The 20,128-nt window shown below is 40.6% G+C and overlaps 1 protein-coding gene across 2 annotated transcripts in view; it reads left to right on the forward strand.

Annotated features, from left to right (window-relative positions):
- The window catches only part of LOC308597884 (uncharacterized protein), a 48,500-nt gene that overhangs the window by 6,285 nt on the left and 22,087 nt on the right, over positions 1-20,128 (forward strand). For both annotated transcript variants that reach the window (XM_081213972.1, XM_081213971.1), the window contains exons 3-16: positions 4,083-4,226; positions 4,682-4,828; positions 5,380-5,472; positions 6,101-6,265; positions 6,507-6,692; positions 8,993-9,115; positions 9,800-9,913; positions 10,911-11,214; positions 12,262-12,371; positions 12,656-12,773; positions 13,487-13,578; positions 14,149-14,299; positions 19,099-19,253; positions 19,540-19,663. In XM_081213972.1, the coding sequence (XP_081070098.1) occupies positions 4,083-4,226; positions 4,682-4,828; positions 5,380-5,472; positions 6,101-6,265; positions 6,507-6,692; positions 8,993-9,115; positions 9,800-9,913; positions 10,911-11,214; positions 12,262-12,371; positions 12,656-12,773; positions 13,487-13,578; positions 14,149-14,299; positions 19,099-19,253; positions 19,540-19,663 (2,026 nt within the window). The remainder of the gene's footprint in view (positions 1-4,082; positions 4,227-4,681; positions 4,829-5,379; positions 5,473-6,100; positions 6,266-6,506; positions 6,693-8,992; positions 9,116-9,799; positions 9,914-10,910; positions 11,215-12,261; positions 12,372-12,655; positions 12,774-13,486; positions 13,579-14,148; positions 14,300-19,098; positions 19,254-19,539; positions 19,664-20,128) is intronic.

Below are 20,128 nucleotides of genomic sequence, written 5' to 3' on the forward strand. Positions count from 1 at the left end.
ACAATGCTGCTTAGTACTGTGTTGTATAATGTCACACTGATCTGATGGTTTTATCAGGGTTCGCCCAAAGGACCCTCATGAGTCAATCAACTAATAATAATATAATAATAATAATAATTTGTTTGAATTTGTTTGATTTTAATGGATTTGTAATTTTTATAGTTTTTGTTTTGTTGGGGTTTTTTATTGTTTTAAGGTCTTATTGTCTTATTGTATTGTTTTTGTTTTCTGGGGTTTTTTATTGTTTTAAGGTCTTATTTTGTTCTTAAGGAGAAGGGTCAGGGCTGCCGGGGAGTGGGTCCCAGCCAACAAAATGGCTGGGGCATGTTCCACAGAGGGGGATGCGCTGGGACAACCGATCTCAGTGATCACGGGTAGGAGGAGGAGTTACGCTAAGACCAGACCATGTCATTACAGAGGAGGCAGGTTTAGTCGTTGTCTGAGGACTATCCCTGCCTCCGGGTCTGGTCTTGTCCGGACGGATACTAGAATCAGCAAGGGATACCCACATAGCCTGAAGGTGCTGCTGTGCAATGCCAGGTCAATGATTCGTAAGACCACTGCCATCCATGACTTGATCATGGATGAAGGATTTGACCTGGCTTGTGTAACAGAGACTTGGTTGGATGAAGCAGATGGGCCTGTTCTTGCCGCTGCTTGTCCACCAGGTTTCTCTTACGCACAGCAACCCAGGCCTTGTGGGCGGGGAGGGGGGGTTGCAGTGATTTTTAGGGAGTCATTAGTTTGCACCAGGCGTCCTATTGGGAAGACCCAGTTTTCTGAGTGCATGTTCTGGAAGTTGGGCAATAGGGGCAGTACAGGATTCCTTTTGGTGTACCGACCTCCCCGCTGCACCAAGGATTCCCTGCCCGAGCTGCTTCAGGTCGTGGCGGATGTTCTCCTGGAGACACCTAGTTTGGTTGTCCTAGGGGATTTTAATATCCATGCCGACACGACCTTACAAGGGGCCGCTCGGGACTTCGTGGAAAGCATGGCCTCCATGGGGCTGTCCCTGAATAAGTTTGGCCCAACCCATAGCCGCGGACATGCCTTGGACCTGGTGTTTACCTCCATGGATGTTGGTGATCTGACACTAAGTAAAAGCGAAACGAAAGAAGTGCCATGGTCAGATCACTTCCTGGTGCAACTTGACTTCTCTGCGACCCTTCCCCTCTGCAGGGAGGTGGGACCGATTCGGATGGTCCGCCCCCGCCACTTAATGGATCCAAATGGTTTCCAGAGAGTGGTAGGGGATGCTTTATCCCATGTTGATGGCCTTTCAGCTGATTCCCTGGTGGCCCGCTGGAATGTGGAGTTAACCAGGGCTATTGACTGTTTGGCTCCGAAGCGCCCTCTCCGATTGCATGGAGCCCGGACAGCCCCGTGGTTTTCCACGGATCTGAGGGCAATGAAACAATCGTTGAGACGGCTAGAGCGCCGGTGGCGGACGACCCATTCTGAAGCTGACCGGACACAGGTTAGAGCTCAGTGTCGAGCCTACCAAGTGGCGGTAGCGACGGCGAAGAAGGCTTTCTTCGCCGCCTCTATTGCATCTGCAGAAAACAGCAGCAGGAGACTTTTTCAGGTGGTCCGCAATTTAGCGGAACCACCTGCTACATCGGGGCCCAGTACGGGCCACATGATCTCCTGCAATGATTTTGCAAAGTTTTTTGCAGATAAAGTCGCTCAGATTCGGGAAGAGGTAGACGCCACCGTGGGAGCAGGGCCGGGGCGGGAGAGTGCTAGAGTTTTGTCTAGTCAAGTTGAGTGGGATCAATTCCAATCTGTTACCTCCGAGGATGTGGACAGGCTGCTTGGACGAGTGAAACCAACCACCTGTCTCCTTGATCCTTGCCCATCCTGGCTTATAAAAGCTAGCCGGGAAGGGCTGGGCGATGGGCTTCGTGGGGTGGTGAATGCTTCCCTCCGTGAGGGAGCCTTCCCAGACCCGCTGAAAGAGGCGGTTATTAAACCGCTTCTTAAAAAAACATCTTTAGATGCGGCCACGATGGCCAACTATCGCCCAGTCTCAAATCTTCCATTCTTGGGCAAGGTGATTGAGCGAGTGGTTGCTGAACAACTCCAGGCACGCCTGGAAGAAGCGGACCATTTGGATCCCTTCCAATCGGGATTCAGGCCTCATCACGGGACTGAAACTGCCTTGGTCGCACTGGTTGATGATCTCCGGCGGGCTAGGGACAAAGGTGAGAGCTGTTTCCTAGTTCTGCTGGATCTCTCAGCGGCGTTTGATACCATCGACCATAACATCCTTCTGGACCGTCTTGAGGGGCTGGGAGCTGGGGGCACTGTCATACAGTGGTTCCGCTCCTTCCTCCTGGGCCGTGTTCAGAAAGTGGTGGTGGGGGATGAGTGTTCAGACCCCTGGGCTCTCACTTGTGGGGTGCCTCAGGGTTCTGTCCTCTCCCCCATGCTTTTCAACATCTACATGCAGCCGCTGGGAGAGATCATCAGGGGGTTTGGGCTGGGTGTTCATCAGTATGCAGATGATACCCAGCTCTACCTTTCTTTCAAATCAGAACCAGTGAAGGCGGTGACAGTCCTGTGTCAGTGTCTGGAGGCGGTTGGAGGATGGATGGCGGCAAACAGATTGAGATTGAATCCTGACAAGACAGAAGTACTGTTTCTGGGGGACAGGAGGCGGGCAGGTGTGGGGGATTCCCTGGTCCTGAATGGGGTAACCGTGCCCCTGAAGGACCAGGTGCGCAGCCTGGGAGTCATTTTGGACTCACAGCTGTCCATGGAGGCACAGGTTAAATCCGTGTCCAGGGCAGCTGTGTATCAGCTCCATCTGGTACGTAGGCTGAGACCCTATCTGCCCGCGGACTGCCTCGCCAGAGTGGTGCATGCTCTGGTTATCTCCCGCTTGGACTACTGCAATGCGCTCTATGTGGGGCTACCTTTGAAGGTGACCCGGAAACTACAACTAATCCAGAATGCAGCAGCCAGACTGGTGACTGGGAGCGGCCGCCGAGACCATATAACACCGGTCTTGAAAGACTTACATTGGCTCCCAGTACGTTTCCGAGCACAATTCAAAGTGTTGGTGCTGACCTTTAAAGCCCTAAACGGCCTCGGTCCAGTATACCTGAAGGAGCGTCTCCACCTCCATCGTTCTACCCGGACACTGAGGTCCAGCACCGAGGGCCTTCTGGCGGTTCCCTCATTGCGAGAAGCCAAGTTACAGGGAACCAGGCAGAGGGCCTTCTCGGTAGTGGCGCCCTCCCTGTGGAATGCCCTCCCACCAGATGTCAAAGAGAACAACAACTACCAGACTTTTAGAAGACATCTGAAGGCAGCCCTGTTTAGGGAAGCTTTTAATGTTTGATGTACCATAGTATTTTAATATTCTTTTGGAAGCCGCCCAGAGTGGCTGGGGAAACCCAGCCAGATGGGCGGGGTATAAATAATAAATTATTATTATTATTATTATTATTATTGGGATGTATAGGGCCTTAAGTGTTAGTACCAAGATGTTGAACAGATGTCGCTCTTACTTTTGTACTATGGGCTACATTCCAGCCACACTAAAGCCAGGGTTTTTTTAATCCCAATTTTATCTCCATCCAGGCAAGCAAAAGGCACCATCATATTTCAATTACACACTCCAGACAGCCCAAGGCACTCAAGGAATGCATGGAACAGGATCAAAAGCATTAAGGCCTGGGGATAGCTCCAAGGGCTTTATAGAGAGGTCTAGAGGGTTACATTCACCCTACTGGTTGGAGGTTCCTCATTCCTGGTCTGGGTAGAAGAATAGTGATCAATTCTAAAACTGTTTCATTGGCTTTTGCTTCTGTGGAAGGGAAGCTCTGCCTCCACAAAGGCATTCTTTCTCCATTGAAGTGAATGGTGCAGCTCTTGCTGCAGGGAATTTCAGTGTGTGCTGCAAGTGTTCTCCTTCAATAAATAGCAGGTATGGCAATTAGCTTTAAATTATTTAAGAGTTATTCTGTATCTCTCTTCTTATACTGAAATATGGGAAATATTACATTCCAATAATGTATTGAAATTGTCTTGCCTGCATCATTTTGTTGTTGCAAACTTAACTCCTCTATCTCTAGGCTCATGGCCCATTTCAAGCAGCAAGCATGTCTGTGACTGATTTGACAGAACAACTGGTCCAAAATGAACAGCTGGTAGCACAACTCAAAGAACTTGTCAGGGACAAGGATAATGAGTTATGCCTTAAAGAACAGCAATTAAAGGTATTGTGTATGCACATAAAGTTTGTTTATTATATAGAAATGAAAATTAACTCAGTTGTCTCACGAACAAGTTGCTCTAAATATTAGCTGAAAGTTGCATTTCAAAACGGTGTCTCAACAGTGATGTTAATTAGCAGGTACAGTTTCCATCTAGTTTAAGTTTTGATAACTTGCCAGACTTGTTTGTCACTCAAAATGAAAATGTATTCCAAGTATGAACAGATGCTGTTAATAAACCCAGGGTTAAGATTATCCATTCCAAATTGCTAATGGTAACTGTAATGTATAACTCCACTTAAGGCCTAAAGCCACCTGGTTCTGCTGTTCTTTCAGTGGAAAAATTGGCTTTGTATTTTGTTATTTTCATATATGTAGATCTCTCTCTAATGCTTAGAAGGTATTTGTTTGGGCTAATTGCATTTTGTCTAAAAAAATAAACTGTTAACAATCTTCAGGCACAAAAAGAAGCTTCTGAAGCCAAGATTTCCAAATTAAAGCTGCAGAACAAGGCCAAAGTAACATCCTTAACAGCGCAATTAGAGGAACTCAAAAATCAATTATCTGGAGACGAAACCCAAGAAGGAAATTCTGAGCAAAAGAGAGTGAGTTCTATCCTTAAAAAAATATCAAATAGGCATTGGTAATGTCTTGGTTTGATCTCTCATTTTCTGTTTTTATAAACCTGGTTACACATACACAGTGTGTGCATATGCATATTTGGGTAAGTGAGTGATCCCATGCTTCTGTCTGGTGCTTGGTTTATTGCTTTTGCTGAAGTGGTTACTGCAAGTAGCTTCTTAAGATAAACAGTGACATCTTTGCAGCAGTGGAAAGTTTGTGATGAAAACAGCAAGCAAAGCTCTAGCTGCGTGTACATGTTACTGGTTATGATCCAAGTTTTAACTGTGCAATCCTATCCATGCTCACTCAAAAGTTAGTCCCATTGTGTTCAGTTAGACTAAGGCTACCATCCTAACCCCATTTTCCCAGTGGTAAGTCCCACTGAATTCAGTAAGACTTACTTCTGAATAGACATGCCTAGAGTTATTCCCTAATAAGTGTGTATGTATTATGTCTAATGGGGAAAAATAGTCCTCCTATAGTACCCCTGTTTTTTATAATAGCACAAATAATTCTCCTTTTCTTATTTGAGGCTGCAAGTCGTGGAAAAATCTTGGTACTTAAAAAGAAAGTTGAGGAACTAGAAACAAAGAATGCCCAAAAAAATGAAGAGCTGCAGAAAAAGGTAGTGGTTTGTTCAAGGTTGTAATGATTTTGTTTATCTAGGGTGTTTGCATTATGTCTAAAAACTGAGCAGCTATTTTTATTTTTTAAATTAGATTTCTACACAGTACTAGTGTTCATTTGATGATCACAGGGCAGTTTTGTGAAGCTAGCCCATATTCATTCAAACTGGCTTGTAGTATGTTTATTGGCTCTAAAATATTAAGAATTCCTGAAGTTGATAATATTTAAATTCCAGAGAAGGAGTGGACTTTTCAGTAGTCATCCATATCAGGCTTCCAGTTGAGAGCAAGGGTTTGGACCAGATGATCCTCAGCGTCCCTTTCAACTCTTATGATTCTACAATTCTCTGCCCATTCAACCAACAATGTTACCAGCTGTGGAATCAGTATTGATGATGTTGGTGTTTTTGAAATCCTTGTTATTCCAGTACCACACAGAAATGAAAGAAACAAATTTGCCCATCTTGGCCAACCTAGCTATTGAGTATTTTGTGGGTGGGGAAAGCTGAAAACAGGGAATGATACTTAAAGGAGAGAAAGTAATGGAAAACAAAGAAGATAAATGAAGCTGATTTTAGTGGGTAGATATCTAGTGTGACCAGTGACAACATTTCTGATTGTTTCTAGATTGATGAGTTGGATGCTGCACACCAGCGTGGTGCTGAAATGGATGCTATGCTTGCTGAGAAGCAAAAAAAATTAATGGAAAAAGAAGCCTTCATAATTGATTTACAGCTAGCCTGTGGATCAACTGATGCCAAAGAAGTACTAATCCAAAACAGTGAATTAAAGGTATATTTAAGCTGTGAACCTATATAAAAAGTGCCATCTTTCCCATTACCTAGGGTGTTCCTCTACTGATGCAGCAACTTCTCAGTATGCTGAGCATTATTCACGAAAGTATAAGCATCCAATTGCTACAAGTATAAAGTAATTGCTGCTACTTATAAATACTTGTTTGTCCATGCTGTTAATCTGATCTGGATGATTCTCATCCTAGTCCTCTAACTGTCATTTCTTGTGAACTTCAAAGAACCAACTATCCACAAAGGAGGCTTCATTGCAGAGTATGCATCTTCTGGTTCAGAACCTTATCAAGAAAGTTGAAGACAATGAACAAAGATGCAGCTGCCTCCTGGAAGAAAATGAAAACCTTAAAAGCATTCAGATTAAAGAGCGGGAGCATTTCCAGGAAAGAGAAGCAATGTATACACAAAATGTAAGTTTGCCTTTGGCAAAAGCAATTAATTCTTCGATGTTTGGGATTTGGCTCCTGATTATAGGGCAAAGTATTGCAAAATTTTCATATACTGCTTTCTGTGTTTGAAGCAGACAACACACACGTGACACTAATAGACTTTATTTGCATAGCCGACAGGCCATAGTATGAAAGGACAAACACCGACAAAAATACATTACAAATATAATTACCATAAAATCTTATGACCTATTAAAACCCTAGGTAGAAGCTGGATTATCATTCATCAATAACCCTCTGTCCCATGGGCGGCAGCCTTTTCTCTTGTAGATTGTTCCAGGTCGGTTAAGTAAATAGACCAGCCAAATTGAAAGATTATAAATATAAATATAACCTCGGAGGGATGGTCAGGACAGGGAGAAAGATAATAATAACCAGATGCAGATAAATTAATAATCTCAGTACTTAAAACTTGGCAGAGGTAATAAAATGATAATAATAAAACATAATAATAATAATAATAATAAGATCCTAGGCGAAGAATCCGGGTGACGACACTGATGTCCTTCAGATAGCAGCTCTCAGTCTCATTGCTCTCTCGATAAATCTGGCAACCTTCTCTGTTGTCGAGCTGTTCTGGTCGGCTAGGAGTGAGAACAATTTGGCTTCACAAGAGCGGCCCGGTATGGCAGATAGGAGCGGTGTGATGGTCTCGTCCCTGAGATCTTTATATAGGGAGCAAGACAAGAGAACGTGTGACACAGTCTCTACGTAGCATGCTTTATGTTGGTTGTGGCTAGAACTGTAATTACACAAAATTAGAAAACTTCTATAGCATTGTCCATGGATTGTTGATACAGTCAGCCAAGGGTGTGGAAACTGGATCCACCAGATCCTTCCTCCTCTCACTCCCTACGGGCCTATTTTTGACAGGTAGGTTGGGTTGCCCACCTGTCAATCACTTGATAAATACAAAACAATTGTAAACAGACTTCAGAGAGGTTTTAGGTGTCCATAGGCTTATCGGTGCTGAGGACTGCAAAGGCTGCACTAGTGAATTACTGATGGGGAACTTCCTAGAGCAGTTGATCCCTGTGGGCCTCCCTGTCAGCACCAGTCAGCTGATCTGTACTGAGGGGAGGCCTGCTTGCCAAGGAAGAATCAGGAGCACACTTCAAGTTCCTGATTGTTCCCTGGTGGCCGCTTCTTTACCTGTTCACACCTGCTGACACAATGCTGTCAAATGTAGTGCAGGTTGGAATGGGTTGGTGAAAATGGCTTTGGGGGCCAAAGTAGGAACCCTGCTGGGCCTAATTAGGTGTGCTGGCTGGAGATACCCTGATGCTGTAGTAATGTTTGGAAGGCAGCTGTATCGAAGAAACTTTACCTGTGAGATATGTAGGTTCAAAGGTATAATGAATACAGAATAATATTTTGCTATGTGGAATGAGTTAATTTTTCACACTATGAAGAATAGACTGCCCCTTAAAAACTCATTTAAATTTGGAAAGATCGGTAGTGGGCAAAGTCACTAATTCACATTCTGAAGAGTGGTGTTGACACATAGACCGGTACTGGTATCATTAGCACTATAATTTCTTAGTGCTGGAAATTGGAAAGGATCTTCTGTTGAATTTGTAACTTTAAAAAAGTGATATCATTTTGTTGTTGAGCTGTTCGCTATTTATTGTTTTGTATTCTAAAGTTTCTTAATGAAAAAGAAAAGGAAAATCTGAAGGAGCCCTGAAGAAACTTTGTTAGTGAACATAATGGAAATCAAGAATATTTTTGAAGTATGTTAAATGATACCAATGTGGAATTCTGAAAAGCCCCTTTTTAGACACAGAGTGATTTTTTTTTTTTTGCACAATATTTGTGCCGTTGTTTCTCAGTTCCCACAGCACAAATAATCTATATGTCATTCTTCAAGGTAGGACTTCAAGGAGTTTCCTGAGCTAACTTGTTTTAATCCAAAATTGTTCAAATTTTAGGAGAATATTAGTAGTCACTTAATGATAAAGCTGAAAATTCAAGCTTTAATGATGTTGTTAGGTATACATTGGTACCTTGGTTCCTGAACGGCTTGGCTCCTGAACGCCGCAAACCCAGAAGTGAGTGTTCTGGTTTGCAAACGTTTTTGGGAAGCTGAATGTCCATTTCAGCTGCCAGCATTGTTTCCTGGGCCAATCAGCCAATCAGAAGCCGCACCTTGGTTTGCGAACGTTTTGGAAGTCAAACGGACTTCCAGAACGGATTGAGTTCAGGAACCAAGGTACCACTGTAGATCAGTTTTATATAAACTTTTTTGTTCTGCTTTTAAGATCCACGTGTTTCAGAATATGATCTTGGAAAAGGAAAAAGAGCTCATGGGAGTGGCCCAGAAACATGAGCAGGAACTCTTTAAGCTGGCTGCCAAATCAGATGCTAGTGCTGATCTAGAACAGGTAGGTGAAAGGGTACTTTAGTCAACAGCCTATAATCTATGTGTCGTTTTGTACCTATAGTCAGTACACTCATGGGTGTGCATAACCTCTCAGTTAAATCAACAGCCATGGAGTCATTTCTCTCTCTAGAGAGCAGAGCACACGAACACACCCTATTTCTCTTATTTAGGCAAACAAAACCAGTCCAATATATGCTTCCTTTCATCTTCTGTTTTCTTTTCCTGTCCTTTCTAACCAGCCTTCAGTTTGAGTTATGGGATCTGTCTTGGGACATTCTCTGATATTTCTCCTGCAGTCACTAAGCCCTCACTGTGGGTACCAATAACTTGTTTAGTTTGTTTAAAACTCCACTGTTGTTACTTGTTGTCCTATAAACAGAGTTGTAGCAAAGTGAAACAAAATTGATAGTGGTGTAGGGAGAATTGTAGAGGACTTGGTGGGAAATGTAGAGATACCTTTTCATAGTTTTAGGGATTGAGCTTTTCCGCCTTTGATACCCTCAAGAACTGTTGGTGTTTATAGTTAATACTTCTGAAACAGATGACTCCTATAACTGCATACATCTTACAAAAGTGAAATTTAGTTTTATTAAGTGGATAGAGTTGGCAAGGATGCAAGTAGACAGTTCTTGAGAAACTCTCTTTTCTTCCATTCCATAAAATAAAATCCTTTCATCCGCAACAGCTACTGAAAGCCTTGAAACAGAAGCTACATGAAAAAGAAGAGGTTATGCAAGGAAGGACACAGGTGATATTCATGTTACAAAAAGAACTGGATGGAAAAGACCAGCAGCTAAAAGTAAGGAACAGGGGACAAGGATTGAAAAGTTACAAGCAATTTGGTTGCCAACCTTATTTAGGCTAATAGAAAATATAGCATTTGCATGCATTTGACTATATTCATGGGTAGCTTTAGTAGCAGTACTAGTAGTAGTAGTAGTAGTAGTAGTAGTAGTATTGATTATACTTAGGAGACTTGTTGGGTGATAAACAACATAGAAGTTGAAAATAAATAAATAAATGTTATAAACAAGGGAAAAAATCAAAAGGAAGAGACAACACATAATTTACAAATCACCTTTGCCAAAGAAAAATGCAGTGGTTATAATTTTTCATTATTTTAATTATTTCACATTGGATATGGTTTCTGCTTGAGTGTTGAGATAATTCTGAAAAGAAAGGAAAAAAACCCTAAGCAAATAGTCCAGTAGTTATATATCTGACATAATGTTTGGAAAAGCAGCTTAGTCTCATGGGAGTTGCTTGCTGTTTCTTCCAGAACATTTTTGCAGACAGCAGATTCAACCTGATCCTCTCTTCAAGGAAACTTCATGGCAGGTTGTACAATGTGTAGTGAAATCCACAATCCATTCCAGGCATTTGCAGAGTTTGTGCATTATCTCAGGCCTCTGATAAAGTGAATGGAAGGTGGTATCTCCTCTCCAAATTAGAAGCATGTGGCCTTTGGACATGGTGCTTCCTGCACTGGGAGTTTCTGTTTATTTGTGGACTGGAACATGCTGCAGAGGGACCAGGGCCGCCCATTCAAGAAAGGATTCCACATCAGTCAGCAGCTGGAATTAGGGTCTGAATGCCTGCTAAAATGAAGTGTGGTGGCATCTCTAAATTCTGCTCCTACTTCAGAAAATAGGATCTGGGTACTTTTATGGCAGATGTAGTATTAGACATATTTGAGATACACACAAAAGTGTGTATGTATGCACAATAAATGCATTTCCCAAATTATAAAAAGGGAATTGTGTTTCTGTTTAAAATATTACTGTTTTTTAATCCAGGAAATTAATGAATACCTGAATCACCTTCAGTTAGAAAAAAACAACCTCCAGTCCAAACTAGATGCTGAAAAGCATATAATGCGAGCCCAGCTAAGAGACATGATGGAGAAACATGAGACTGAACTGCGAAAAGTCAGAGAGAAATATGATGCTGACATGCAGGAGATCCGAGAGAAGCATGAAACAGAGCTGCAGGAGAAAGACCAAACCCTGATTCAGCTTCAGAAGCAATTGGAACAATTAAGTTCTGGTGACAAAAGTAATTTAGATGTTGCAATGAAACAAACATTGGCAAACCTAGAAGGTAAACTACAGTAGTTCTTACAATTACTTGCTCAATGCATTGAATTCATACTAAATCTTCTGATCACACACACATCCTGTGTAGCCTCTTTCATAGACCAGTGGATGGGGAAAGAATGCAGCCCTGAGGCTTGCTTCTTTGTACAGTGGTGCCCCGCAAGACGAAATTAATTCGTTCCGCAAGTTTTGTCGTCTAGCGAATTTTTCGTCTTGCGAATCACGAAATCCCATAGGAATGCATTGAAAATCAATTAATGCGTTTCTATGGTCAAAAAAAGTCCAAACAAAGCCAAATTTGGTACAACAACAGTTTATTAACTGCTCTTTAAAGTCACACATACTGTAAAGAGCAGTTCAAAAATTGAAAGGAAAATAAATTAACTTTATAAACAAAACATGTCTTTGTTTTTAGGCAAAGGAAACAAAGTCGCGAGACGTTTTCGTCTTGCGAAACAAGCCCATAGGGAAATTCGTCTTGCGAGGCAAATCGAAAACGGAAAAACCTTTCGTCTAGCGAGTTTTTTTGTCTTGCGAGGCATTCGTCTTGCGAGGTACCACTGTACTGCAATGTATCTAATCTATCACAGTGATATGCACAACATGGTAAGTCAAACTACAGCCTAGCAAGACAGCAGAAATATGTTTCCTGGATGGGAGCTCACAGCCACTTTGCTCCTTCCTGGTGCTTTTTACTGCTGCGCTGTGCTGTGCTAAGACAAGGTGTGGCTTAGTGTGTCATCTGAACTGGGGCTCTCTACTTACTAACCATGAGCTGTAGCCAGGAACAAACCCACATGTTCATGCTTTTTTCAAAGCCATAGTTCATCTTACTGGTCTGTGCAAACCTGGTCAGTGTAAAGCAACTCTTAGTAATTCTGAAATGTCACATTTGAATATGGCTTATTAATTTCTTTTTTAAAACATGTATTGTTGATACTTAAATAATCCTGGTTAAACCTATATAATCCTGGCTAAACCAGTACCACATTTTTATAGTGATAGTTTTGCAATAACTCTGAATAATAACTGAGGTTTTTGTTTGTTTAAGCTCAAGCGAAACTAAAATCAGAAGAGGCCAGCAAATCTGAAGCTAAGTTCCTCAAGATGAAAGCTTTGTACAAATCCAGAATTACAAAGCTTGAAGATGAGCTTAAAAATGTATGTAAAACTTCAAAACAAATGTGCCAGATGTCAAGAAAAATAAATACATTTCTCCTGAAGTATACCAAAATATGTTATTAGTTGAACAGTTAGTGTATTATTGAGTCATTCAACTACAAACTAATTTTATCACTGTGTTTATAGAAAAATTGATACTTGGTTTTGATACAGTTGTGGCAGAGATGTTATTAGAAGAGTCTGAGGTTCAATTCAAGGGTTTTTTTAAACATACCTATGTATTGGGGAAAAATTAACAAAGAAACCAACATTTTTTGGGATAGGCTACATCAACAAATAAGAGTGTAACTGCCTTCCATGACCGGATTTCAGAACTGGAACAGGAAAAGGAAGAGCTGCAGTCTGCACTACAAGCTTTTTCTGAACTTAAAGCTCAGAATGGTAAGAAGTGACAAAATTTCTCTGTCTTTCTGATAATGTCTCTTAAGATAATGTCAGAAGATAGTGTTTAAAGTTTCAGTCCCCCCCTTCACTTACTAAATTGCAAACAATAATTAGCATTACAAGTAAGCAAATAAAGATCCACAAGATATACGGAATTGGATTTTGAACCATTGTCAGCCTGGTATGCAAGTTTATTGTGTGAGATATAACCAAGTTGGGCTTCCAGGCTCAATTTTACTTCTTCTTTGGTATTTATATGTTGTGTGATCAAAACCATGTTTTCATGGATTTAAGCATCACTTATTTAAGTGAGACTTACATCCAAGTAAATATTGATTTATGATTGCAGTCTATTCTTTTTCTTATTTAAAAATGTAGACACCTGAGAGGCCCTGATCCAGAGAAGCTTCAGCAAGATAGCCAGCCATATATGCAGTGGAGGCTTGGAGGTTAAAAAACAGTTTTTCATTACTCAGCAAAAGATTGGCAGTCCATCTGGGGCCCACTGGATCAGGGAAAGCAACCACTGATTGCACTGAGATTATTTACAGAGAAATTATTTGGACGTATTTTTCAATACTGCACTGCTTTGTCTGTAGAAATCATTCTTACACTAAATATTTCTTTGATTGTAGCTTGAATATAATTTTTTTCATCTAAATATTTTTCCCCCGGTAAATAACTGTCTTTAATAATAATTGTCTTTGCAGAAGAATTGCTGGATAAGCTGGAAGTCTACGAACAGCAGCAGCAAAAATTGCAAGCAGACCTTGAACAAGTTACGAAGAGGGCAGCTTCGCAGGTCTGCTACTGTTGGGGTGTACTGAATTTAGTTGAATTATTAGTAGAAATAGTGAAGTATAGTAATGTAGAGAACTGGGAAACTGTTAAAAAATGCTGTACCAAAAATCTGGTGAATCGTTAGCATAGGTTTCTGTATTGTTATGTTGCCATATTGGTTTGTTTGCCTATTGCATCAAAAGAAAGCCTGTTGCTGTTTTTTATTTCAACCCATTTTATAGCCTGTGAATGGGCCAGTCTTTCCACTTTTCTGTGCTGGTCAGGCCTGATTCCAAGGATGGTCTCAGTTAGCCTTCATTCTCCCACCCCTATACTCTCTCCTCCACTGGACAAAAATAGGCCCCCATCAAAGGGCGTGGAGCACACCTTCCCAATACAATATTAAAATTTCAGTTTTTATTTCCCCCTAAACTGGATATCACAGAACCATAGAATTGTATTTTGTTGATCTGTTAGGTTTGTGTGAAAGAAAACTTGATTTATATGGAGTTTCTGATGGTCAGGTTATTCAGCTCCTCATATTTCTTGAATTGGTTGTATTATTTCCATATCCTGTCTTCACTTGCTGCAGGCTAGTGAATCTGATAGTGTGGATGAGCTGCAGAGTCAGCTTTTGGAATGGCAAGAAATTGTAACTGAGTCTGAAGATGCACACAATCAAATCAGAGAGGAGAAATCTGCTATGGCTCTAAGAATGTCACAGATTGAAGAGGAGAGAGAAGGTGATTTTGATTTGACATTAGGTCATTTTGTTAGGTTGGAAAATATTGAAAGCAAATTGACAGTGTCACCCAAAATTTATATTTGTCTTCTATGGATCACTGTTGTAGTGAGAATTATGCAGCTGGACATATAGTAGTATCTGACTGCTGCTGCTGCTGTCCAGTTTATTGAACTAGCCTGATCGTAAGAGTTAGATTTAGCTCCAGAATTGCCTACTACTGCAGCTAAATTTTTATTGTAATTTTATTGTAATTTTATTTTGTATTATTACTATTCTGTTCACTGATTTGTGGGGCTTTGGGCTAAAAAGTGGTATATAAATAAGCCATAAAATAAATACAAATAAATAAAATGTCTGAAATGTTGTTAATGGGGCAAAGTTATTCAGACTGCGTGCAGTGCCATCAAAAAGTAGTGAAATTAGACTAAATTCTTGCAAGAGTGCAGGAAGTTCAGAATAACTTCAACCTTTGAGTCCAACTATAAAGGGTTCTTTTGGCAATCTCTCTATGACAGCTTTGCTCTGAATAAGTCCATTGTGTGTACTATGCAGATTCTGGAAAAGGAGCACTGCAATAGGGCTACTGTCATCTAGTCTCATGATCAGGCTGTAGTATTTAATCTGGTTTTAGAACTATAAAGGGGGAATATCCTTTGAACTTCTACAATTGCACATAATTCTTTATCTGTGGGCACTGGACAACTCTTGATAATGGAGCAGAGAGTTGCCTAACAAAATTCATGAGTCCTAGAGTTTCTTATTACGTGTTCAGTTAACTAGACAGATGTATAAAGGATGTAAAAGACCTAATCAAAGTGACACTTGTCACTTTGAGCAGCAAGTAACATCGCAATTCCCATGAAGTGTCTTCAGTATTAAACTAACAGGAGCAATCTATGCAAGGGCAAATGTTAGCATTCATAGGAACGCTGTAAACCCAGCTTTGTACAAAGACTCATGATTGTCGTATTTCTGAATGCCTTACCTTGGACATTAGTTAAATTAGCTATTAGTTGTGATTTTTTTCCTTTCGTGCCTATTAGTTGGACCCGAGAGCCCCAAACTGATACTGTTTCTATTTTTTATGGGAATACCATAAAGGTCCAGTGGCTAGTAGGCATACAGTTTGTGCTGGACCTTTGCCCATTACATTCTGAATGTAAATGCGATACCAAATTAAGGGAGCTTGGGGGCTCAAATATTTTGTTATGTTTAAGCCCTTATGCATTAATATGGTCAAATGTTGATCTCTGTGTGTGTCTGATCAGTATTTAATTTTGCATTTCCCCCCTGGGTTAAGCATGATGTTTCTGTTTTGTTTCCCCCCCACTCTTTGCGGTTAAACCTGATGAGCACTTGGTGTCCCTTCCCCCTCCACTCCTAACCTACACTGCGATTTGGTCAGCCACTGAGAACATAGTTTCCCATCAGTTTTGTGCATGCAGGATTCTGCAGCCACAACAGCTTATGGTGTACTGTTGCTGATTTTCCTCTGTAAACAGTCTTTCGTGGGAAATCTTCAATAGTGTGGTATAACAGTTGTTTGTGGTGGCATGTGTTTCCCCCCCTTTTTATTAAGATAAGTAACAAATGCCGTTTTAAACTCTATTTTCTTCTCCTTTGTGATGCTTATTTCTTCATTTATGTTAACAAAATCATCTTCATTCTTTGTTGTACTAATAGCTGACTCCATATTTACCAGACAAATTGCACAATTCATAATAAGTCATACTTTCAGTATTAAAAAGTACGCCTGTAGGGGTTTTTAATTAACATTTTTTGGGGCCAGAAATATGAATAGATACTACACTAAATATTTCAAAAGAATATTCAAATAGTAAATGCAGCAGTCATATTTTTTTATTAACAAATCAAGCTTCCATTTGAAGACGTAGCCCTGTAATGATGTTACTAGTATGGGCCACTGCAAAGCATCATGAACAGGACTTACATAGGTGCAAATGTCACTGCTCTCAAGGCATTAGAACACAATCCTATGAAAGTATTCTTTCAGTCAGGGAGTTTTAAGGCTAGAAACAGATGGTCAGTTTTCCCCACCCCAGTAATGTTGATCATGGTTTAAAGAGTCATATCTTCTTGCTATATGTGCAGTTTTCTTACCACCCTTGCCTCTGGTAAAGGTAGTTTGGTAGACATCTTATTTCCAACACCTGTCTAACTAGAGCTAACAGTGGAAGAAAAGAAATGTGTGTATACCAGAAGAACCAGAGCTTTTCTAAAATCACATTCAAGTGGCTTGAAAACTATTTTATATCTCCAGCCTAGCTTAGATTTCTTAGTGAAATCAAAAGTTCTGATTTTTTTGTGAGATCATGCTCAAAGTTTGTAACATCATGGCACTGCTAGACAGACAGGTATTGCCTGCTTCATCAGTTTGTAGCCCTAAGTCCGATTCATAACTTGGGGGGGAAATCTGAAAAAATCAGGTTTTCCCCCTAAGCTGTAGAGCTTGACTAATAGTAACAAATACTTCTAAATTGTTTTGAGCAATTTGTAATGAGATTCTTTCATTGGTCCTTAGCTCTTGTGGGTTGGTGTTTTGACTTGCAGGTGCTGAAACTTCATAATAACTAATGTTTATTGACACATAACTAAAATGTATATAGTTGTATTGAAAAGTTCACAAACTCTCTAAGTTGGAAAGCATATTGGTATCAAATATCGAAAGTAAACTGCCCTGTTATAGCTCTACCTGCCGTAATCAGCAGTGGAAGCTATACAGTATTCAACTCTGGGTTGTATCACATTTGTGTCACACATTGTATCAGACCATTCCATAGCTACCTGGGTGCTCTGAGGCACTCACAGAATTTCCATGACTCCTCCAAAGTGCCTAGTTCAAACAGAGAGCACACTTACCTGTGTGAGATTGGCCTTTCTGTTTCCACTGCTTCATGCTATGGCCTGCACCATTTCCCAACTCTAAGGAGTGTCTTTAAGGAGGAGTACAGAGGTGCTTTATTGAGGAGGAATGGATTAGGGAAACCCTGTTGCATGAGCAAAGTTCTGGGTTTCTTTAGAGCCAAGCTCAAGTGTGAAGGATTCTGTGTGAGTCATCTTGAGCTGTGAGAAACCTGCATATACTGTACATATATTAATTTACTAAATATTCCCTTCAGTAATGGGGGCAGAGCATACATCCAAGGAATACAGAAATTTCAGCACTAGCAAGTCAAACATAAACTACATAAGAATGAATGAAACAACTGATCATGAAAAATGAACCTGACAGTGCCATTGAAGTTAATTTGCACACATGGGAGGTCCTGTGTGCACAAGAGAGAGGTAGACAGATTCTAGCAGCAGTGGTTGGTGAGGAAGGCCGTAGTTATGCACAAACTTTTTGCCAGTGGAGTTGCTGTCACTTACCTAGAGGAAAAGGGCTGAGGTGATTGGGGAGCGATGCTCAGGTGCATCAGCAGAGCCAATCCTATGCTCCAGCCAATGCAGCCACACAGTATCAACCTCCTTGCTGCCTTGCTACTCTGCCTCCTAGTAAGTGACTGTGCTGTTAGGAGGCTAGGGGCACAACTCTGACCCTCCTCACTGACTACTCCTGGAGTCTAGAAATTGAAAATATTTAATATTTGGAGCCAAGTTTATTGGCATTCCTTTAGTACCAGCCATTATTTTCTAGAAATTTTCTTGAAATGCCTGAGAAAATAAATGTGGAGTTTTAACTGACAAATTGTGATAGAGGCTGTGTTGCAGTTTCTCAGGAACCTAATTTAATTGTGGGCCATGGGACATTTCTCATACTACACAACAAATAGAGAACAACAACCAGCCCATGCCCCTGATAAGTGTACCTCCATATAACTAAAAACATGCTGCACATCTGAAAAGACTTGATTAGCCTATGATCAACATATGGAAAGTAGACCAAATTGCTTTATTCTTATACAGATTCCTGTACAGTTTATTAAATCTAGACTGGGACACAGTTTGTACCATATTTATTCAGGTGTTAATTTATTCAGGTGTTAATCTTGAATAAAAATACTAATTTGCTGTAGATGATTAGTTGCAATTGAGTTCTTGTTTTAGCAATGGATAAAGTATGGAGCCAACTTTTGCCTTCATTCCTTTATGCTGACTTTTGTCTGCTTTATATGAAACATCTATCACATACTTGTACTGCGTTGATCACGCAAAACAGATGGGAATGTCCTTAAAATAAAATAAAATAAATAAAAATAATCTTTCACAATAGATTGCATTAATTTTAGCTATTGAAATTACTGTCTGAAATTATTGTGTGCTATTGACAAATTAATCGATATGGCTTGATGCCAGTTTGCAGTGTATGATGCAGACTTGTGACTTCCTCATATTACCTGGAACGAGAGCTTTCTTCAATATTAATGTATAAGCAAGGCTTGCTTCATTTTCATAAAGTGAAAGCATAGCTGAATAATATATGCATAGGTGATGCATTTTATCACATATCAGCTATATCTGAACACGGAAAACCCGTAGGCCTAATTTGGTTATATAAGTGGCTGCCCTCTTTGCCGGTATCCATATACAAATTATTTTTCTTTGGGTGGGGAAATTGCCTTTGAGATTTTTTATCCTCTATGGCTTCTATTAAAAAGAATAGCATTCAAATTGTCCCCATGTGCTGTGTAGAGAGGGAAATCACAAGGTGAATGATGATATGGAGTGTGTCTATTCCTGCCAATCCTTCATAAGCCTCTGTCTGTATCACTGATCCCCTTTTGTGAATGTGTACAGTATGTTTGTCTGATGTATGATTGCTTTCTTGTGGCACAAAACTGATTGAGGATGACTGGTTCTTTCCTGGCTGCTCTGATCCAGCCATAGTCTCAGGGCAGCAGGAGTTGGAGGAGGAACTGGCCGCAGGTCAAGGGATTGGAAGAATGCAGCCGGAGGGAAGGATGACTGCCCAGTCGAGCAGGAAACTCCAGGTAAGGTTGTTTGCATTTTTGTATGCATATTTATTTGATGGTGTAATCAGTAGAAAGACTTTTCCTATTGTGTTCCAAGCATATGTGATTCCTTAATATGTGGAGTGGGAGATTGAAAATGGATATGGTGACTTTGGTACTGGTACTATTGAAACATTGCCTTCTTCAAACTATTATTGAAACTCTCCCTAGTGTGGTGTTGGCCGTGGATGTTACAATGAACATTTGACTGATTGTTAATTTCACAATTTTCTTTCTCACCCTCGCCCCCCCCCCCCACATGTAGGACAACTATGGCTTCAATGGAAAACATTGCTATGAAGAGCTGAATGTCACCATGGATAGTACAGATTCAGCTGAAGGAGAGAACATGGGAGGTTGGTGGCCAGAGTACACTTCCCCTAATGCAGGTGTGACAACCACTAGACAGTTTATTAAAGCATGCACAGTGTCTGTTTTGTCCCATTTTTGTTTCTCAAATTCAACTAACAAACCATGTTGTGTTGTGTTTGTATCTAAGTTGAATTTTTTTTTGGCTTGCTTTTTTGTTTCATTTTGAAGCATGTGCGTGCTGAATGAACTGTCTAGTTTTGGTTCAAAACTAGAACTCAAATCGTGGTTTAATATCTTGGACTCTCACTTGTGAATAAAGATTATTGTCATTAATGGTAAGATTAATTTTTTTTTAAGTTTTAGTTCTTTTGTTCTTGTGAAAATGCTTCTACTCTTGTAGTCTGCTTGTAGTCTTTGTTTCCCAATTCTGTTTCATGTTCCAGTTCAGAGGTCAGCAAACTTTTTTGGCAGGGGCTGGTTCACCATCCCCCAGACCTTGTGCATAGCTGTCAACCGTCCCTTATTTGGCGGGAAACTCCCTT

The sequence above is a fragment of the Podarcis bocagei genome (assembly GCF_964188305.1).
Source record: "Podarcis bocagei genome assembly, chromosome: 1".
NCBI classification, from domain to species: Eukaryota; Metazoa; Chordata; class Lepidosauria; order Squamata; family Lacertidae; genus Podarcis; species Podarcis bocagei.